The following is a 20,595-nucleotide window of genomic DNA, read 5'->3' on the forward strand; positions in this document are numbered from 1 at the left end:
GCTGATCTACATGGATGGAACTGAAATCTTCCTTTGTTTTCACATTTCCTGCACTTGTCACTTCTTTGCTTCCCATCAACAGGTCGCAGGACCTGTCAGCATCCTGATCAGGCTGCCAGTAATATTTCTTAAGTCATGTGTAAAAGTATAATGCATAAATACAGGTTTTTCTTAGTAGTTTTTCTCTACATCAGTATACTAATGGAATGTAGAAAATATTGGCAAATTCCTGGCAAGGCTGCAGCACAGGCTATTGCAGCTGTTCCACTAGTGGGACCTGAATCAGTTCACCTTGAAGAAATCCACACAAATTTATCTTTGTGCTTTTTGGACAGGGGCACAAGAATGTCCTGAATGAGCAATGAAGCCTTTAACCTGACCAGGCAATGGTATAAATCCCATTCTTTTTAGTACACTGGACAAGCTGTCCCTCAGAAACCTCCATGTCTCAGAGTACCCTCTAAGCTCCAGCAGTGCAGCTGCTCTTCAGCCATCAGTACAAAACTCTGCTGAGTTCACTACATCAGTCTGGTCAGCAGCTCCCTTTTCTTTCCATGCCAAATCCAAGCCACCATGTGTTGGCTGAGCTTGCCTAGGCACGGGAGAACCAGTTCCCCACGCCCAGCTTTTGGATGGAGCTGATTTGAACAGCCAGCTCCATAGTTGTGTCAGTCGTTCCGGGCCTGCCAGGAAACATTCTCACAGGCAAATGGTCTCTGCTGGAGCCAGCCAGACAGACAAGGCTGCTGGCTGCAGACCTGGCTGCTTTGCCCAAACAGGTCTTGCACTGATGGGAATCTATATTCCCACCTCTTGGAGGGAAACATCATTGGAATCCTTCAGGGACGTTTGAGTTGAAATCAATCCCAGGGCCTACCTGCTGATGGAATCGGTCCGTGTCCCGCTCTGAAACCATTCTCTGCAGGATGTCCAATTCTTTCAGCAGAGTCCCTTTGGTCATTTCACTCTTGGTAAGGGCAGCTCTCAGGACTTGGGCCTTCTCTCTCCATTCGAGTTCTCTGCTTTGTGTCTGCTTCAAAGCAGCAGCCACACACTCCAATTCCTCCCCATTGGCTTTCCTCTCAGCTTGCCATTGTTGGGTTAGCTCCTTCTGCCTTTGCAAGAGATGGTCTCTCTCCTGGAGAACTTTCATCTTCTCTATTACCTCTTTCTCCCATTTTTGAAGGTTTTGGATTTGTTTCTTTAGGGTCTCCCCTTCATCCTTCCATCGCAAAGCTGATGTTAATTCTTTCAGGAGTTCGCTCTCCCTCCTTAGCTGTTGTTCTCTCCCTGACAGTGCCTCCTCTAAATACCTGACTCTGTCTGTTTGGTACTTGATCTCTTCATCCTTCTTCATCAGAGTCTGCTGAATGTGCTGGAGATCTTCCCGAAGAGCTCTTATTACCTCTTCTAACTCCTTTTGGTCGCTTTGAGCCTTGGTCTCTCCTTCTCTCTCAGGGAAGGTTTCTTGCAGCAGCTTCTCTTGCTCTCCCTCATGTCTAACCTCTTCATTCTTCTCAGCTGCCCTAAGCTGGAGATTCTGCCAAGTCTTCACTACTTCTTCTTGGTGCCGGAGTTTTTGCAGAAGAGTTTCATTGTCTTCATCTTTCTTCCTCACCACTTCCTCAAGCAGAGTTATTTGCTTCTGGCATAAGGTTAGTGCTACTTTCATGCTTTCTTCATGGAGTTGGAACATGTTCATTTGCTCTGTCTGCTTGAGGAACTCCAAATGGTTCTCCTGCAACATCTGCCTCATTTTGCCTTGATCCTGCTCTAGACTTTTGGCCTGCCTGCCTTCCACCTCCTTCTGCTCTCGAAGGTCCTGGACATGCTCATCCAAAGATGCTCTCTCTTGATTGCTGGCTTCTAAAGAAGATTCAGCACATTCCAGTTTTTGCATGATGGCTTTAGTCTGCCCCACTGTCTCCTCCTTTTGCTGTTGAAGCTTAGAGACAGCCTCCTCCAGAACCCAGATCTTTTCTTCTCTTTCTTTCAGAGTCAGTGCTGCTGCTTGGAAATTGTTTTGCTGAGCTTCATGTTTTTCCTCCTTTTCCTTGCATGCCTCACACTGCTTTCTAAGGGATAAAATTTCCTGCTCTTTTTCCTTTAGTTCCACTTGAAGATGCTGCAGAATTTCTTTCTGCTGTTCAGAGTCTTCTTGTTGTTTTTGGAAGGTCTCAATCAGTTCCTTCTGAGATTCAATCATGATATCCTTTTCTTTCAGTACTGCCCTAGTGTATTCTAAGTCTCTGTGCAAGACATTCATCTGTTGTTCTGTTTTTTCCTCATAGCTCCTTGTTTGTTGCTTTTGGATGTCTATGAGTCTGTCTTTTTCTTTTAAGGTTGCTAAGGTCTGCTCCAGTTGGTCACGGACAGTCCTTAACTGCATTTCCAGGGCTTCTTCAACTTCCTGGATTTGCTTTTGTTGTGACTCAAGTTCTTGTTCTTTTTTAGATAAAGAAAGTGTCATGTTTTCTACTTTACCAAGAAGCTCTTGCAGATGCCCTTCTTGCTGTTCCTTGTGCTGCTGCAAGAGCTTTAACTCTTCCCTTTGAGTGTCACACTCACTCTCTCTGTCCTTAAGAGCTGCCCTCAGGTGTTCAAGGTTTGTGTGCAGAGTTTTCCCCTGTTCTCTCTCCTTTTCCAGTTCTTGGATCTGCTGAGTCAGAGACAGAAGCTCCAAGTTTTTCTCCTTCAGGTTTCCTTTCACATGATCAAGATCCTCAAGCAGATTTCTCACTTGTGATGCACCATGTTGTTCTAGAACCATTATTTTCTCCTCCTGGGATCTGATCTCCTGCTCCCTCTCTTCCAGTTCCTTGCTCACCTTGCTGACAGCAGTGCTCTGCAATTCTAACTGCTTCTCCAGTTCCCCTATCAGTTCCTGCTGGGATCTGATCTCTTGCTCCCTCTCTTCTAGCTCCTTGCTCACCCTGCTGACAGCAGCCCTCTCCATTTCTCGCTGCTTCTCCAGCTCCTGTATTTGTTCTTGCTGGGATCTCATCTCCCGCTCTCTCTCTTCCAGCTCTTTGCTTAAAGCAATCCTTTGCTGTTCTTGCTGCTTCTCCAGCTCCTGTATCTGTTCTTGCTGAGATTCCGTCTTCTTTTCTTTCTCTGTTATGTCCTTAATAACCTGATTGAGAGCAGTTTTTTGCATTTCTTTCTGCTTTTCCAGGACTCTCATCTGCTCTTGGAACACCTTCATTTCTCTCTCCCTCTCTGACAGGATGGCAGTCATACGAGCCAGATTATCCTGTAAAGCTTTGCCCTCTGCTGCCTCTTTCTGGAGCATCTCCGTTTTCCTCATCTGATTTTCCACTTCCTCATTTTTAATTTTTAAGAGGGACAGTGCAGTTTGGAGTTCTTGTTCAAGGGAGTGATTTGTGTCTCTTGCTGTATTTGCTCGGGTTTCAGAGGCTGTGAGTGATTCCTCAAGAAGTTTGATCTGACACTCCAGTTTTTCTTTCTCTGCTTGCAGCCTGTCCCGTTCATGCTGCAAAGCAGGGACAAAAGAGTCAGTCATTCCATCTCTTATGTCTGCTCTTTGTATCATACCTGAGCTCCTGCCGCAGTGGCAGGCACGGGCTGCCCTCTCTCCCTGCCTCTCTGGGCGCTGCAGACCCTTCTGTGCCCCCCCCCTTTATGCTGCAGCTTTCCCAGCTCCCTCAGCCAGTCCCAGCTTCCTTTCTGCCCTTCCCCAACCTCTTGGAGCTCTACTCGAGTGTTCCTTTGGGGAGGAGCTGCCAGAACTGCAGCCAGGATTTCAAGTCCAGACTAAGCATGACTTAGGCAGTGCCATGACAATGTGCTCTCCATTGGGACGGAAGGGAAGAGCAAAGGACACCAACATTTCCTTTGCTGGGTTTGGGGCAAGAGGGGGTGATTTTCGACCTCTCCTGTGGAGAGTTGCCATGGTACCATCCCCTAGAGCCCCACTTTCCTCTCTTGAAGCAGCAATGGCCAGATTAGTCTGTCAGTCTGGCTTTCCAATCAGGACTAGTTTTCCCTTTGCAGGCTCATGTTATTATCTGCATCAGCACTTTTGTTTTCTCTCTTTTCTCCCCACTGTCTGCTCTCAGATGGCCATTGCTGAACACCTTGTGACTATTCGGAAACTTGATCCTCTCACCCCTTTTTCCAGATCCAGATATTTGGAAATCTGAAGATGGATTTGGACACAAGGAATTGCCCAGACCATGCGATGTAAATAGAGATAAATTGCTTTGACTAAAGCTTCAAGGGCAGAAAACTTCAGCATGGAGGAAAAGAAGCACCCTCAGCCCTAACTGGGTTTGAAATGACTACGACATCTTTTCCTCCTTATTCAGAAGAATGCAATTAGAAAAGTTAAACTGGAAAAAGTCGTTCTTTAAAAATACGAACACAAGGTCCAAAATCAGCTAGAAAACGGCCCTTCATGGCATCTGCCAGCCTCACCAGCACATCCTGTCCTTGCTTCTCTGTGCTCTCCAGTTTCCTTTGCAGAGACTCCACCTCCTGACGCAGAGTCACAGCTTCTTCCTTCCTTGCAGAGGCCTCTTCCTTCAGGGCAGCTTCTAGAGAATCCCTCTTGTGTTCTGCCATCCACAGCGCTACAGCAGGAAAGGGGAAGGGGAAAAGCAAAGCCAAGCCAAACTGATGTGCATCCTGCAGACACAACAGCAGTGTCTTCTCTGCCTGTCTGTGTTACCCAGGCCCTAAGCCCACAAGGGTTTCCAAAGCTGACAGAAAGGAAGGAAACTTCCAGGCAGAGAAAAAAGGAAGAACGAAAGGGGCAAGAATCCAAGGAACATGAAAGTGTGCTTGCCCTTCTGCTTGTTGGAAGACCAGGACTGAGGGCATGGCAGCACCTCAGCCACAGTGTTAGAAGCAGGGAGAACTGACATGGATGAAACAGGGACAGACAGGAGGGGAGATATGAATCCAGGGTCCCAAAGGAAAAGGAAGAAGAAGCAAAAGTAAAGACTGACTAGGACACTGCGGACTGACCAGGAATAGCTGAGAGAGAGTCTGAGACAAGGGAAACAAGGCACTGAGATGAAAATGCAGTTCTGATGTGCAGAGTGGGCAAACAAAGACAGAGAAAGGAGTGGGGATCCCTGTCCCACCATGCTATAAAGAAACCAATAGCCCTGGAGGCTCTGGGATGGCCTGGAGTTTGGAGGAATCAAGCTCAGGCATCAAGATACATCTGTTTAGCAGGGACATGGGACCTGAAAGGCACCACCTCTGCACAGGTTCCCCCGTGGCACAGCCAGATGCACTGCCAGCCACACCATCTCTGTCTACCAAAAGCTCTCCCTGGGACTTCTAGGGAGAAGTCTCCTGCTGGTTGTTTTTCTCCTCTCCTACCCCCGGGCACTGCACTTTTCCTCTGTGTGGCATCAGAGATCCCCTTTGGCCAGAGGGGATGGGCAGTGGGTGGGAAAGGAGAAGCTGTACCTTCCTGGCTTTCAGCCAACTGTTTGTGCAGCTCCTGATTGCGGGCACACCAATGGTCCCTCTCAGCCTGCCTTGTGCTCAGTTCCAGCTCCAAGACCTGTGTTTTCTTCCTGGTGTCATTCTGGAAGAGTTAAGAGGAGCAGAATCACCTCTCAGAGCCACTGCTGATACAGTAATGGTAGATGTGATCATGATCCTGCCTCCTCCCCATGGCAATGAGCCAACCCCCCCTAAAAGGATTGACACCCCCCCGGCATTGGCACTCTGCTTGTCCAGCAGGGACAGGGACAGGATTTCTGGGTGCCCAGGGCACACATTACCAGATCTTTCTGAGTCTGCTCCAGATGCTGACGCAGGTCCTGTAGGGCTGCTGCCACTCTGTCCACTGTGAGCTCTGTGGGGAGGTCCCTGGCCTGAGAAGCAGTTAGGCCCACAGCACTACCCTGTTCTGAAGAGACAAGACATTCTGTTTCAAAACTGAATCCAAGGGTCTCCAACAAACAAGGCCTCTTATTACACAGGAGAGCGTGGCCATGCCTTTGCCATCATCCTAGAGCCTGCCCTACAGCAAGCCAGTGTCACAGGCTGACGTTATTTTGATGACCACTAATGTCAGTGCTGCCCCAAGGATGACTGCATGTGCCCTGTGGCTTGACAGGACTCAGGCCTTTTTCCATTCTGATGCTGATCATTTCTCCACATACAAACACGGATTTGTGTCTCTGCAAGGATGTCAAGCTTTCAAAATTTCCCAAGGCTTGAGCCAGCCTAAGGAGAAAGGATGAGTCTGTCAGACCAGGATGACCCCCTTCCTCCATCTGCTGTCCCACACATGCTCTACAGACATACTAACCCAGCCTCCCACACTTGCCTGAGCTCCAAGTGACCAAGTCTCTGTAGTCACTGATCATGTGGTGGAGAACCAAGTGCAGTTTGTCCAGCTGGGATCGGGTTTCCTGGTGGGCACTGCTGGCCTGTTGACACTCTGTGGCCAAGGCTTCTTCTCTCTTCTCGGAGTTACGGAGCCTCAAACGCAGCTCAAACCCCTCGGCCTCCAGAGTCTGCAGAGAGTCCTTCAAGCTCCGCTCGCCCGCTCGTGACTCCTCCAGGGCCTGCAGCAGCTGCTCCTCTCGAGCTGCCAGGGCAGCCTCCTTCTCCTGCACTGCTTCCTGCAGGGACTGGATCTGGAACATGGGTGCACAGAGTGTCAGGGGCTGGGCTGCTCCTGAGGCAGCAGAGCAGGCAGTAGGGTGAGGAGCAAAGGACAAATTCCTTCAAGCACAAGACACACCAGAAACAGAAGGTACAAAGCCAAGTATTCCAGTGGAGAACAGTAAACTCCAAACAGGGAAAGGGGAAACAATGGGCATCCTTGATGGTGCTGCTCCAAAACACCAGATGAGGTGTCTTCCCCAGCCTGCCAGAACCACCTCTGTGTCCCCACATTGCTCTGTGCCTGGCACAGGCACAAACTCCACCAGGGACAACACTGGGAACACAGGGATGGAGAAGCTCAAAGCAGTCTGTTGCTTCTCCTCAGAGAGCTCATACTGGGACCCAGGAGAGAAGAGGGGAAAACACAGGCAGGAGACACCACATCCAGCCTTGGCCTCAAGGTGCAGCATCTCTGGGCAGAGCACAAGAGCAGTGTGTGCTGCCGGGAGGGGAAACCAGTGAGGTCCTACAAGCTGTGGGTGGTATTGTGTGTTCCTGGAGAAGAGAATATCAGTGCATAGGTCACCTGGTTGTTGAGCTCCTGCAGCTCTGTTGTGCGGTCTGAAAGGAGCTGCTTGGCCTGGTGAAGAGCAGAATGGAGCTCAGACACCTGGTTCTGCTGGGCAAGGTTCTTTTCCTCCAGGGTTCTGAGGCTCAACTCCTTCTCTTCCAGACACACAGTCAGCCTGTGGAACAAAGCAACAGATGGCAGTGAAAGGCATTCTTGTTTCTTGGGTGCCTCAAGAAAGGGTGGTGGAGTTGCCCTCTATGTGAGGCAACACTCTGGATGTATCAAACTCTGTCTTGGGGTGGACGATGAGCAAGTTGAGAGCTTATGGGTCAGGATAAAAGGGCAGACAAGTACGGGTCACCTGGCTGTGGGTGTTTGCTACAGGCAGCCTGATCAGGAGGAGAAATGGATGAGGCTTTCTACAGGCAGCTTGAAGCAACCTCACAATCACAGGCCCTGGTTCTTGTGGGGGACTTTAGCTACCCTGACAACAGCTGGAAAAGCAACACAGTCTGGGATGTTCCTGCAAAGCATTGATGACAACTTCCTGTCACAGGCAGGGGAGGATCCCACAAGGAATGGTGTGCTCGACCTAAGACTGACAACCAGGGAAGGCCTTGTTGGAGAGGTGAAGTTTGGGGGCAGCCTTGGCTGCAGTGACCATGAGATTGTGGAGTTCTGTTGGGGGCAAGGAGGACCCAGGACAGCAAGTTAAGATTTCAACCATGGACTTCAGGAGAGTTAACTTTAGCCTCTCCAGGGATCTTCTTGAAAGAATCCCATGGAAACAGGCCCTGTAGGGAAAAGGGGTCTAAGAGTGTTGGTTGATATTCAAGGATCGCTTCCTCCAGGCTCAAGAACAATGCATCCTAATGAGCAAGAAATCTGGCAAAGGGGGCAAGAGACCTGTGTGGATAAACAAAGAACTCCTGTCATTACTCAAGTGGAAGCAGGAAATACACAGGAGATGGAAGTGAGGTCAGGCCACTTGAAATGAACACAGAGAGATTATCAGAGTAAGCAGAAATGAGAAGGGCCAAGGCCCACCTGGAGTTAAATCTGGCCAAGGATGTCAAAGACAGCAAGAAGGGCTTTTTCAAATGCATCAAAACCAAAAGGAAAACAAAGGATAATGTGTGTTCCTAAACAGATGGGAGACCCTGGTGACAGAGGATACAGAGAGTTACTGAGCACCTTCTTTGCATCAGTCTGCACTGACAAGACCACCCCTCAGAGGTCTCTCACCCAGGAAACAGGGGCAAAGGAGTGCTGGAAGCAAGACTTTCCTCTGAAATTCCTTGGAAAGTCCTCCTTTCAAGGAGGATCAGGTTAGAGAACATCTGGGCAGACTTGACATCCGCAAGTCCATGGGCCCCAACGGCATGAACCCATGAGAGCTGAGGGAGTTCGCAGACATCCCAGAGAGGCTGCTCAAGATCAGCTTTGAAAGGTCATGGAGATCAGGAGAGGTGCCTGAGGACTGGGAGACAGCAAATGTCACTCTGGTCAGGAAAAAGGACAAGAAGGAGGACCTCCAGAACTACGAGCCAGTCAGCCTCCTGTCAGTCCCTGGAAGGGTGATGGAGTGCCTCGTTCCTGGAGACCACCTCTACTCACATGGACAACGAGATCAGGATTCACCAAAGGTAAATCCTGCTTGACCAACCTGATTGCCCTCTGTGATGAAACACCTATCTGGATGGATGAGGGGACAGCAGTGGATATTGTCTACCTCGACTTCAGCAAGGCCTTTGACACTGTCTGTCACAACATCCTCCTGGACAAACTCAGGCAGTGTGGGCTGGATGAGTGGATGGTGAGATGGGATTGAGAACTGGCTGAGTAACAGCTCTCAAAGGGTCAGTGGCACAGGGTCTGGTTGGAGGGCTGTCCCTAGTGGTGTCCCCCAGGGTTCAAGACTGGGCCCAGTACTGCTCATTAACTTGTTCAACAATGACTGGGATGAGGGGGTCGATGCCTCCTCAGCTGGTGACACAAGGTTGGAGGAGTGGTCGATCCCCCAGAGGGCTCAGCCCTTCAGAGGGACCTGGGCAGGCTGGAGAGATGGGAGAGAAGAACTGTCTGAAATTCAACCAGGGCAAATGCAGAGTCCTGCACCTGGGGAGGAACAACCCCAGACACCAGCACGGCCTGGGGTGACCTGCTGGAGAGCAGCTCTGGGAGAAGGACCTGGGGGCCCTGGGGGAAAACCAGTTGCCCCTGAGCCAGCAGTGAGCCCTGGGGCCAAGGAGGCCAAAGGGATCTGGGGGTGCATCAGGAAGGACATTGCCAGAAGGTCAGGGAGGGGATCCTGCCCCTCTGCTCAGCCCTGGGAGGCACATCTGGGGGGCTGTGTCCAGCTCTGGCTCCTCAGCACAGGACACACACGGAGCTCCTGGAGCGGGTCCAGCACAGGCTGTGGAGATGCCGAAGGGCTGGAGCAGCTCTGGGAGCAGGGAAGGCTGAGGGAGCTGGGGCTGTTCAGCCTCCAGAGCAGACACTGAGAGGGGCCCTCCCCAGGGTGTGTCAGGGGCTGCAGGGAGGGGGCAGAGGATGGAGCAGGCTCTGCTGGGGGGGCCCAGCAATGGCACAGGAGGAACGGGCAGAAACTGATGCCCAGGAAGTTCCATCTGAACACAGGGAAGAACCTCTTTGCTGTGCAGTGACTGAGCTCTGAACAGAGACCAAAGAGGGTGTGTTGTCTCCCCCACTGGAGATATTCCACAACTGTCTGGACACAATCCTGTGCCACATGCTTGAGCAGGGAGGTGGGACCAGAGGCCCCACTGTGGTCCCTTCCAAACTTCAGATTCCGTGATTCTGTTAATCTTGCTCAGATCAAAAATCACAGCCTTAAGATGGCTTCTGCCAACCACAGGGATCAGGATGCCTGGTGATACTGATCCCAAAGGTTTCAAGTTCCTGGACCCAAGGTGGAGCTGATGGATGTATCCAGCTCATTACACCACACCTTGTCCAGTGTTAACCCCCCTACCTGACAACAGAACACCCCCTTATAGGGGAAGAGCTACTCCAAAAGCCGTTGCCTTCAGAAAAAACTAACTGAAGGATTAAAAGAAAATGCAACACAAAATCAAGAGAATGAAATACATCTGTTATGGATGTGTTGGCATGTGTTTGCATCTGTCCATGCATGTGTGAAACACATCTGCATGGATAGTTCAGAACTCTGACATTTAGGAAATGCTTCCAGAGTCACCTGCAGATGCAAAGATTGGAAAGAGGCAACCCATGACACAGAAAGCACAGTCCCACAGGCTTTCATTTACCTGGCTTTTTCCCTCTCTAGGGCCTTCACCGAAGCCTGAAATTCTGAGTTTTGCCGCTCTGTTTCTTCCCAAAGGCTCCTTTCACTCTCCAAGTTTTGCAGACAAACTTTTTGCTCCTTCTTCTCCTGTTCAACCTCCTCCAGGATCTTCTGGAGCTTCTCAACCTCCAGCATCTTCTGCTTTGAGAGTTCCTGGGCCTCGCTCACATCTTGCTGAGCTTTGTGGGCAATGGCTTCGTGGGACTCTCTGCAGGCTGCAAGCTGAGATGTCCAGTGTCCCACCTCAAGTCAAAAGAAAAAGCAGTCAGAGACTACAGTTTGTTGCTGTCAGCCACATCACACACTGGGAGGAAAGGCAAAGGACAACTTTCAGTTCCACCCTGTCCCAATGGGATCAGATTCCCAAAGGATATGGACGACTTGTTTCAGAATCTCAGGGGGTCACCAAAGGCATCTGAGAAACCAGTTCAAAAAGCAAGGCCAGCAGTAAGAGGCCAGCAGAAATCCCTGCTGGTGACTGCTGCCCAACAGGCCAAAGGACTAGCCCAGCTGTCCAGGGCAGCAGCTGAGATTCAGCAGACCAGGACGTGTCCTCCAGAGCAGTTGCTGTGGAGCCCAGAGAATGAGGCAGGCAGAGGGATCAGCCCACCAGTTGCTGCTCTGCAAGGGAAAGGCAAACAAAGGCACAGACCACCTGTGGCATGACTGTGGGGTGGTTGCTGCTGTTTCACACACCTGCTTTTGTAGATCCTCCCTCTGCTCAAGGAGGAGATTCATTTCCTCTTGGATGCTTTCAAGTTCTTCTTTGTGCCTCTTCTCTGCTGCCTGGAGTTCCCTCTGAGCTTCCTGCAGCTCTGCTTGCAGCTTTGCCTTGATGATCTGGAAACACAAATGCAGAGCAAGTTCCTGGGACCTTCCTTCAGGCTCAGCTTTTTCTCCTTTCTGTCTCAAAATCCCATTTATTCAGCCACTTCTTATGGCTTCTCTATCCAGCTCCACTTCCATTGCAACCCTTCCTTCCTGGGGTTGAGCTCTGGAGCTCACCAGGCTCTGTGCTTTCAGTGCCTGCACTAGTCCTTGCCTCCTCAGTCCCAGGACCTGCATTTTATGGCCTTGGTACTGCCCTTCACTCTGTTCCCTGGCTACTCAGACTTACCTGCCCCTTCTCTTGCTGTTCTTGCATCTCCTGCCTCAGCTGCTGGACCTGCTGGCAGGCTTGGCTTAGCTCTCCCTGAGTTTGGAGCAGTGTCTCTAATAAAACACTCTTCTCGTTCTGCTTTTCCAGCAGGACCTGCACAGAAACAAAGAGCAGATGGGTTCACACCTCCATACAACACGTGTGTGTCAGGACACAAGGACTGATGGGCTCATGCCTTCTCAGAGCACTGTGCTGCTGCTCTCCTGGGTCCTTATCTGCCCACGGGGACACAGCTTCCCAAGGGAGACTGGCACCACAAATGTGGCCCATCCATGCCTGAAGCCCCAACAGACTGTCAGTCATCTCCCAGGGAAGGGTGGCATTTCCCTGATGTCTGGCTGTGCTGCTGAGGGTGTCCCTCCTCTGCCCTGTCTGTCTTTCAACAGCGACTGCTGCACCTCGTGAGCAGCAGAGCAAACGCAAAGCTGCTGAGGGCTGAAGGGAGCAGCTCCCTCAGGAAACCCATGTGTTCTAAGTAGGAGGTTAGTGAAAATCACTTCAGTTTCAAGTTCTTTAGCTGCCTTTGGAAAGTACTGACATTCCAGGGACACACTGTCATCCCTGAGCACTGCTCTGGCCTTTCAATACCTGCAGACACAGCTGGGGGTACTGCTGTCCCCAGGCAGTCGGCATGAAGAGCACTTTGGGGAGGACACAAGGGAGACTCTCAGTGAATGACAGGGTTGCTTTGGCACAGAGATCAAAATGCAAAACTGCTTCCCAGGAAGTGACTTAAAGTGCAGCCCAGAAGACATCTCTGGGTTACTGTTCAGAAATATACCAGAGAAGGCTTTAAAAAGATTTTTCTCTAGTCATCATTCCTGCTGTGCCCTCCCCATTCCCACAAAAGAAAACTCCCAGCCATCCTCCTGGGGATTCAGTCCCACAAAATCAGTTTGGCTATAACCACATATTAGAAAACATCCCAAGGAGACTGTTAGTGAAGATACTCTGAGGTGAGTCTTAGAAAAAATCTCATCTGAAAGGTGACGTTTCTGCCTGGCTTTCTATAAGAGGTCTCATTCCTAATCCTGAAGATAGCTCTGTTCACCTTTCACCCCTCCAAATGCAATGTAGAAGACATGGAGGACATGCTCCACACAGCCTGACATCCTGCCATGTCCCACAGCTCCAGCCTTGCAAAAACACCACATCAATTCTCCTTTCACAATCTTTACCTCTTGCTTGGCATTTTCCAATCTCGTTCGTTCCTCTTCTTGTTGAGCCTGCAGAGTGGCAACTTTCTGTCTCATCTCAAACAGAATCTTCTTATGCTCCTCTTCTGTCTCTGCCTTCCCTTTTTCCCATTCCTTCAGCATCTTCTGCATCTCTGCATGGTGCTCTTCTCGTTCGCTTGCCTGATGAGGGGAGGAAAAGTCTTCCAGATAAAGTGCCAGCCAAGCTCTTCACAGAAAAATGAAATCCTTATCCCTCCCACAAACCCCAACCTGAACAGAGCACAGGAGTGGCTTTCTGCCCTCCAGAAATCCTGAACTATTACCACGGAATTTGACAGGAGTGTCAGCAGGTGCAAGAATCATGGAGTCATGGAATCCTTTCTGTTGGAAAAGACCTTTATGAGCAATTAGTCCAACCACTAAGACAAGGACACGTCCCCATGCTCCCTCTGCTGGCTGCCTGATTCCTGGCACCTCTCTCCTCAGGCTTTCTCTCTGCTCTCAGGGTCTCTCTGCTCAGATCTCTCCTCCCTTTCCAGCCATGAGCAGGTGCAGATGATCTGCAGGGCAAGGAGGGGGCCCATGGCCCAGTCACGAGGACTGAAGGACCAGGGACAAGGGGCCTGTTCCATATGCTTCAAGCCCAAAGCTGATCCCTCTGTCCCCTGGGTAAGGGCAAAAAGAGAGGAACCAAGTTCCCTTGAAGACTGCAGCTGGCAGCACTGTTGGCATCTGCTCCATGGCAGGCGGCAGTCGGGTCTGATCCTGCCCTTGGCTGCCACGCTCGGGGTGGGGACCTCCCAACCTGCTCTGCAACTCACCTGACACCCACACTGAAGTTGTGGCTGCATTTACTGTCCCAGCATCATCCTTTGGGTCTTCCACTGCCTTCAAGTCCCAGCTGCTGGCTCTGCTGCCTGGCCCAGCAGTGTGAAGCCCATGGCAGGTGATTGCTGCCATTTCCCACGCTCAGGCTCTAATTCTGCTAAACCAGCCCACAGAGCTGGCCCGAACAATTCACAAGCGTATTGTCTCCTACCAGGTCTTGCAGGAGCTTCTTTATTTCCCCTTGATGAGCAGTTTCCTCAAGTCTGAGGGTATCGTGATACTGCTGCTCTGCCTGCAAGAGTTGTTGGGCCATGTCTTCCCTTTCCTGCTTCCCGAGGGCTCTCTCTGCTTCCAGCTCACGTTGGAGGCACTTCACTTCCCCTGCAAACACGACCAAGGGCAAGATTCAGAGTCTTTACTGACCTCCAGCCCTTTCAGTTTCAGTGTAGGAGGACCCTGGCTCCGGCCCCTCTGCGCCTCAGAAGCCCTGCAGACAGAGGTGGCTTTACAGCAGCTTCTCTAGGCCGGGGCCTAGAAACAAAGCACACAAAGCTCCCACCTTGGATCACCTCCTTGGCCTGCATGACTGTGTGCAGCTGAGCTTCCAGGTGACTCCTGGTGATCTCCAGCTGAGATACCTGCTGCTGAGCCGCAAACAGGCTGGATTCCAGGGTCTCCTTCACTGACCTACAAGATGCAAATGGACAGAAACAGGAGTTTCTTGCTTCTGACACCCACAGGGAGTATTCCAGAATAACGTGGCTCAAGATCCCCACACCCGAGTACAGAAAATGGGTGGCCTGGAAACTTGAATATAGAAGGCATATTTGTGCCATTTCCATAGCAAAGCAGGGCCCTCCAAGGGAATGCCCAGGCTTTCCTTATGGCCTGGCCCAATTTGACCTCAATAGCAAATCTACAGCTGAAAAGCACAGAGGATGCAATAAACCCCTCTGTAGTGCTTTCCACCTTTATTATTACAGCCCTTCAGTCACGTCCTGCCCAGGGTCTTCCCCCCTGCCTTTACCTGGCCTCTGCCAGCTGCTCAGAAATGCCCTGTCGGTCCCGCTCCGTGGCTGCCAGTCGCACCTCCAGGGCAGCCTTCTCCCGGCCCAGCAGCTCCTTCTCCCTGCACGCCTGGGCCAGCGCCTGCTCCTGGCGAGAGGACTCCTGGCGCAGCTGCTCCAGAGCTCTGCCAGCCGACTCCTTCTCGCGGGAAACCTGGAAGGTGGGCACAGGACAGCTCGAGTCCTTCCTCGGGAGCCCTGTGCAGAGCCAGACAGTGCCACCTGGGAGCCAGCCAGAGGACAAAGAGCTCCTGCACTCTGGGCTCAAAGCTTCAGAGCATCTGCCATATGCAGCACTGATACCCTGGGCTGCCAAAAGGCACTGGCACCGTCAACTTGAAGTGATGTGTCAGGCCCTTCTGGTTTGCCTGGGACCAGATACCTCCTTCATGACAAACATCCCTACTCCAAACTATTTGTTGTCATTCAAAAACACTGCATCTTCCAGAACTGCCACTTTGCAAACGGAATTTCCATCAGTCCATTCCAGAGTGGGAAATTTTCAGGGAAGGTTGAGCAAAAGCAATTTTGCTCACTGAAGCAAGTGAAAATACACAGGGTTTCTCCTTCTAGGAAAAAACCCCCACGTGAAAGTGTCACCTCCCTCAGTGTGTAAAGCAGCTGTATGTGCGAGGGGATGCTTGGCAGGGAAACGGCCCTTGTGGGGAGCAGTCACTCAGTGATTTATGCAAGTCTGGCTGATGTGGCCAAAGCAGACTCTATCTGCACAGCAGTTCACACCAACTATACCATTTACTTACACAAAGTAGTCTAATGTAGCTTAACTGTGCTTTTTGAGCTGTTTTCTTCAGTATAAAACCTCTGCTATGTATTTGCCAAACCTACCACATCCTCCAAAATTGTGACTAACAGAAAAGAAACAAACCATTTTCTCACAGTTATCCTATAATACCCAATCTAAACCTCCCCCTGGCACAACCTGTGGCCATTTCCTCTTGTCCCTTGTTCTCTGGGAGCAGAGCCTGATCCCATCCTGGCTCCCCCCTCCTGTCAGGGAGATGCAGAGAGCAAGAAGGCTCCCCTGAGCCTCCTTTTCTCCAGGCTGAGCCCTCAGCTGCTCCTGATGCTCCAACCCTTTCCCAGCTCCATTCCCTTCTCTGGACACGCTCCAGCTCCTCAATGTCTTTCTTGTTGTGAAGGGCCCAAAACTGACTCCAAGATTTGAGATGAGGCCTCATCAGTGCCCAGCACAGGGGGATGGTCACTGCCCTGGTCCTGTTTGACACGCTATTTTTGATACAAGCCAGGATGCCTTTGTTCTTCTTGGCTACCTGGGCACACTGACAGCTCATGTGCAACTGCTGTACACCAGCACTCCCAAAACCTTTTCCCCCAGGCAGCTTTTCAGCCACCAAGTTGCACATATGTCTTGAAATAGAATTCCAAGAATTTAAAGATGTTACTCCCTTTCTTAGCAGTACAGGACAGCAGCCATAGACCTGCAGCTTTTTCCTGCTCTCTAGGTTCAAACAAACCGAGTTTTGAAACTTGCTGATTCACCAACAAATAGCATCAACAGAAACATGCAGTTCATTTTTTTGTTTCAGAAAACAAGGTTCAGACCTACACAGTTTGTTTCTTTTGCCACGTGTGAGATTAGTAGCCCCACTCAGATTCAAGGGCAACACAATTGTCTCTTTGCAGTTTATCAAAAGCCACAAAAGAGGCCAACAGAGACAGGTGGACTAAAAGACTCCGTAGAAGCACAGGACAACTCAGAACTGCAAACAGCTCTGCAAGCCATCCACACATTTCCAAAAAGGAGCAAACAAAGCCTTGTGACCTCCAGCACTACCATGTGTCCCCTTGACCAAACCACTGCAGAATCTAACAGGTACAGCTCCCCTCAGCCAAGCAGCTAAATGCCCACCTGGACATGCCACCTTTTTGGTCTCACCTGACAGAATTTCTCCTGGGTTTCTGCCTTCTCCTCTCCCAATGCCCTCAGTTCCACCCGCAACTCCTCCTGTTGCTCCTCTGCTTCCTTCAGCAGCTGCTCCAGCTGGGCTTTCTCTGTGCTGAGCTCTTCATTAGCTCTTTCACAAAAGTTCAGCTTCTCCTGCTCAGAGACCTTTGCTCTCTCCATTTCATCCACTTTAGCCGACAGAACTTCCTTCTCTTGCTCCAACTACAGTCAGAGAACCACAGAGGAAATAAAGTACAGTAAGAATTACTAAGAAGTTTGGCCCAGACACAAAAGGAACAATGCCATGGTCAGACTGTCCCCAGGCAAGAAGGCTGAGAAGTAGCAGCAGCTGGAGATGAACATCTGGCAACGTCTTTGGCAACTCTGCTCACCTGCAGCATGTGTTTGTTCAGTTGCACTTTGTCCAGTGCAAGGGCTTCATTGATGCTGCTCATCTTTGCTGCTGCAGCCCGGAGATCAGCTCTTTCAGCATTCAGCTTGTTCTGAGCCCCTGTCAGCTCTGCCACTGACCGCTCTGCCTGGAGGGGCAAAAGAACAGTGGAACAACAAAGGCAGCAAAATCCCACACTTCAGGCAGCAACTCCACCTCCCTGGCTGTCTCTGACTTACTCCCAGGGCAGAGCTCCCAATGAGCTCATGGGGATCAATGGCCCCAAACAATGAGTCTGGTCAGGCCACCACTTTCCATGGAGAACAACATTGTCCGTGTCTTCTACTGCCAGAAACAGCATCTGGGGAGAAAAAGTCCCCTGACAAGTGCTGCCTAGGAATAAGGTGTCCATACCTTCTCCAGAGCCATGGTAAGCTCATCCTTCTCTTGCTCTAGCAGATCCCTCTGAAGCTGCAATTTCTCCAGTGTCTGTCTCATGACTAACAATTCCCTCTGCAATGATGAGTGTTTTCCCTCAAGTGCAGCCAAGTCCTTCACTCTATGAGGAGGGAAAGGCAAGGTTTTTATCAAAAAACAGTCTGTGATCCAAACAAGGAGCATTTGTGCACCATTTGTTCCTTTATGCTGAGCCTCTTCAAGCCCAGCACTGCCCACCCCTGCCCAGAGAAAGCCTGAACACTCACAGGAGCTCCTGGTCACGCCGCGCTCTCTCCATCCTCTCCTGCTGCTCTGCCTTTTCTGCCTGGGCTGACTCTTCCTTCAGCTGCAGCTCAGCTTTACTCTGACGCAGACAAGAGGCTTCTTGCTCCATTAATCCCAGCTGTTGCTGTAGCTCTTCCCTAGTTTTCTCAAGATTTGCACAGTCCCTGCAGAGATAAGGTTCAGTCAGAAGAACAAAGAAGCCTGGAGAGTCACAGATCCCATTTTCAGCACTCCAGGATGGAGCTGGGGGCAGCAAGCTAAGGAAGACCTCGTTCTTTCCCTCTCAAGGAAACCCCTGAAGAGGGAAAGAAAGGCAGGCTTTTGCCTTCCTTCAGTGAGAAACAGTGACTGGGAAAGGGCACCCAAAGAACAGCATTCAGGGAGACAGCTTGGCAAGAGGGAAGCATCTTGTGTTCCAACATCACTGTCCATCTCAGAGACAGCCTTGGGAATCACTGTAGAGCATGAAAAGCCCTGACAGGACGATGCTGAAGTGCCACACCGAGGCCTACATGTGGAAGGGCAGGTGAGTTCTTTGCTCAGAACACCTCTGAAGTCCCACAACTGGAAACAGACTGCTTCTGAATGCAGGAGGAGGAGGAGGAAACACTCACCTCCTGAGTTCCTCTACCAAGGACTGCAGGTGCTGTTGGTGGCTGCTGGACCTCTTGCATTTCTCCTCCAATTTCTCAAGCTTTTGCTGCACCTCCCTGCACTTCTCTTCCTGCTGTCTCTGCTGCTGCAGCAGGAAATTGTTTGAGTCCTCCCTGGCAGAAAGCTCTTCTCTCAGAGCCTACAGGAACAGACAGGGAAAGAGCACAAACAAGCAGTAAGGAGCAGGGAAGACGGCTCCAGAGAGCCGGGAGAAGCAAGCACAGACAGCTCCCCTGAAGGCAAAAAGCTGTGCTGAGGGTGCGGGGATCAAAGCAGAAGAACATAGAGCTGGTGAGACCAGCAAGGCAGTGTGGGACCATGAGCGTGAAGGCGAGAAAGAAAGTGGCTCAACAGGCCAAGGGAATGGGAAGGGTGTCGAGCTGAGCAAGGCATCGGCAGCTGAGCCTGTGGCCAGTGGGCAAGACAAGCACAAGGGCTCACCTGTGTTGCCCCTCGCATCCTTGCCAGTGCTTCCAGAACCAATCCAAAGGCATGCCCTGTGTCAACCAGTCTCGGAGCAGAGAAGATGTTCCCGGACTCTGCATGATGGGAACTGTCAGTGCAGATAATGCTGACCAGGCTGTCGCTGTCGTCTAACACCACCTGAGAGCCCACATCAAGCTGTTAGTCTTTGCTCATTCTACTTTATCTTATTCTCCTTTTCCCCTCACTTCACCCTGGAGTCATTAAAACTCAACTGTCTCATTTCTGCAGTCCAAACAAGTTTGTCCCTGTGGCCACAGGTACTCCAGGGATTTCTGAATACAGCTACTCTTCACAAGTGTAAAGTGGCTGGAGGCTGCCTGAATGCTCACTTCCTTGAAGCTGTGTAAAAGAGCTGATAATTAAACTCTCCTCCCTCAAGGGAATTTTAGGTATAAGTTGAGGTTACCCCTGAAAAGTTGCAATTCTGGGGAGATTATGATGGTCAGTGAACATAGAGGGAAGGAGCAGAGTTGGCAAGTGCACTGACTGAGTCAGTGACCTTTTATAAAATTCTGAAGAGCAACAGTCATTGCTCAAAGAGGGTGGAGAAAGTACCTAAGAAACACTGGAATACAAATGCCAAGTAGCACACTCAAAGCAGAGACCCAAAGAGACCTTAGTGGGACGGTGAAGGCAAAGGTACTGAAACTTCTAGTGGTTCAGCTGGAGTGTCACAGGACAGCAACTTGCAAGTTAGGACAGGTTCTATGTCATAAAAGTGGTCTAAAAATCAAAGAGGCAATGCCAGTTAACACAGTCAGTACACAACATGTATCTCTGGTCCCTGGGCTAGTCTGTTGTCTTCCTCAAGTACTTTAAAATCAAATTTACAGGGATGTGGTCCCTGCACCAACTCTGTACCAACTCTGGCACTGTACCAACTATGTACTCACCTCAGTGATATTTTTTATGAGCTTTTGGAGGAAAAGATTCTCTTCTTTGGCACTTTTAGTCAATGAAGCTTCAAACTCTTTCTCTATCCAACTCGATTCCTGAGAACAGAATAAAGAAAGGGTGGGCAGGGAAGAGCTGCTCCCATCAGCAGTGTTCCCATCCTCAGCAGCATTGTCACGCCGATGGGTTTCAGCCCTAGTGATTCCAGTATACTCCTGCCCATATCTACTCCATTTCTTCTTTGCTAAAAGGAAGAGGAAGACCAACAGCTGGTTTTTATAGACTGCTACTAAGCTGTCAGCTCCAAGCAACTCTGATCCCCACAGACTTAAAGTCACAGGCAGAAGAGCATTGGTGTGACCCCTCAGAGGAAGATACCTGAACTGTCTGCAGCTCCTCTGCCACTGCCTGCACCTGAACTGACTCCACATCAGCCAAACTCAGAAGGAATAGTTTGGCCAGGTGCCTGATGTTCCCATATGCTGAGCATCTTTCCTTCTCTGTCTCTTGAGGAAGCTGTGCTCAGGCTGGAGAGCAAACACTGGGCTATCTCCCAGGTAAAGGTAAAACATACTAGAATCTCCACTGTGTCGTTAAGTGTTTTCATGGTCTTCTCCTTCTCCTCGTTCTGCTTCTGAGACTGTACAAGCAAGGCTGAGAGCTCCATCACCCTGAGAAGAGAAGGTCCATGTGCCATTCCAAAAGCTTTGCACACCATCACCTGTTAAAGAGCAAAGCAGCTCCCGGAAGCATAGCAGAGAAAGTTCAACCCAGGAAACACAGCAAAGGCAG

General features: G+C 50.5%; 1 protein-coding gene across 8 annotated transcripts in view; it reads right to left on the bottom strand.

Annotated features, from left to right (window-relative positions):
* Nucleotides 1–20,595, bottom strand: part of CEP250 (centrosomal protein 250) — a 28,436-nt gene that overhangs the window by 3,668 nt on the left and 4,173 nt on the right. For 3 of the 8 annotated variants that reach the window (XM_051803356.1, XM_051803355.1, XM_051803354.1), the window contains 21 exons: nt 20,378–20,474; nt 19,803–19,901; nt 18,865–19,026; nt 18,384–18,562; nt 17,751–17,933; nt 17,461–17,605; nt 17,048–17,194; nt 16,647–16,877; nt 14,689–14,882; nt 14,221–14,348; nt 13,873–14,042; nt 12,834–13,013; nt 11,614–11,748; nt 11,193–11,336; nt 10,459–10,739; nt 7,184–7,343; nt 6,314–6,626; nt 5,763–5,890; nt 5,443–5,563; nt 4,438–4,592; nt 878–3,493 (listed from right to left, as the gene is read on the bottom strand). In XM_051803356.1, the coding sequence (XP_051659316.1) occupies nt 878–3,493; nt 4,438–4,592; nt 5,443–5,563; nt 5,763–5,890; nt 6,314–6,626; nt 7,184–7,343; nt 10,459–10,739; nt 11,193–11,336; nt 11,614–11,748; nt 12,834–13,013; nt 13,873–14,042; nt 14,221–14,348; nt 14,689–14,882; nt 16,647–16,877; nt 17,048–17,194; nt 17,461–17,605; nt 17,751–17,933; nt 18,384–18,562; nt 18,865–19,026; nt 19,803–19,901; nt 20,378–20,474 (5,968 nt within the window). Of the gene's footprint in view, nt 1–877; nt 3,494–4,437; nt 4,593–5,442; nt 5,564–5,762; nt 5,891–6,313; nt 6,627–7,183; nt 7,344–10,458; nt 10,740–11,192; nt 11,337–11,613; nt 11,749–12,833; nt 13,014–13,872; nt 14,043–14,220; nt 14,349–14,688; nt 14,883–16,646; nt 16,878–17,047; nt 17,195–17,460; nt 17,606–17,750; nt 17,934–18,383; nt 18,563–18,864; nt 19,027–19,802; nt 20,048–20,181; nt 20,525–20,595 lie in introns of those variants that run through there. The other 5 variants (XM_051803358.1, XM_051803359.1, XM_051803360.1 and 2 more) reach the window with 5 other exon arrangements.

The sequence above is a fragment of the Manacus candei genome, unplaced genomic scaffold, assembly GCF_025592945.1.
Source record: "Manacus candei isolate 608988 ecotype Guabito, Panama unplaced genomic scaffold, ASM2559294v1 h1tg000057l, whole genome shotgun sequence".
NCBI classification, from domain to species: Eukaryota; Metazoa; Chordata; class Aves; order Passeriformes; family Pipridae; genus Manacus; species Manacus candei.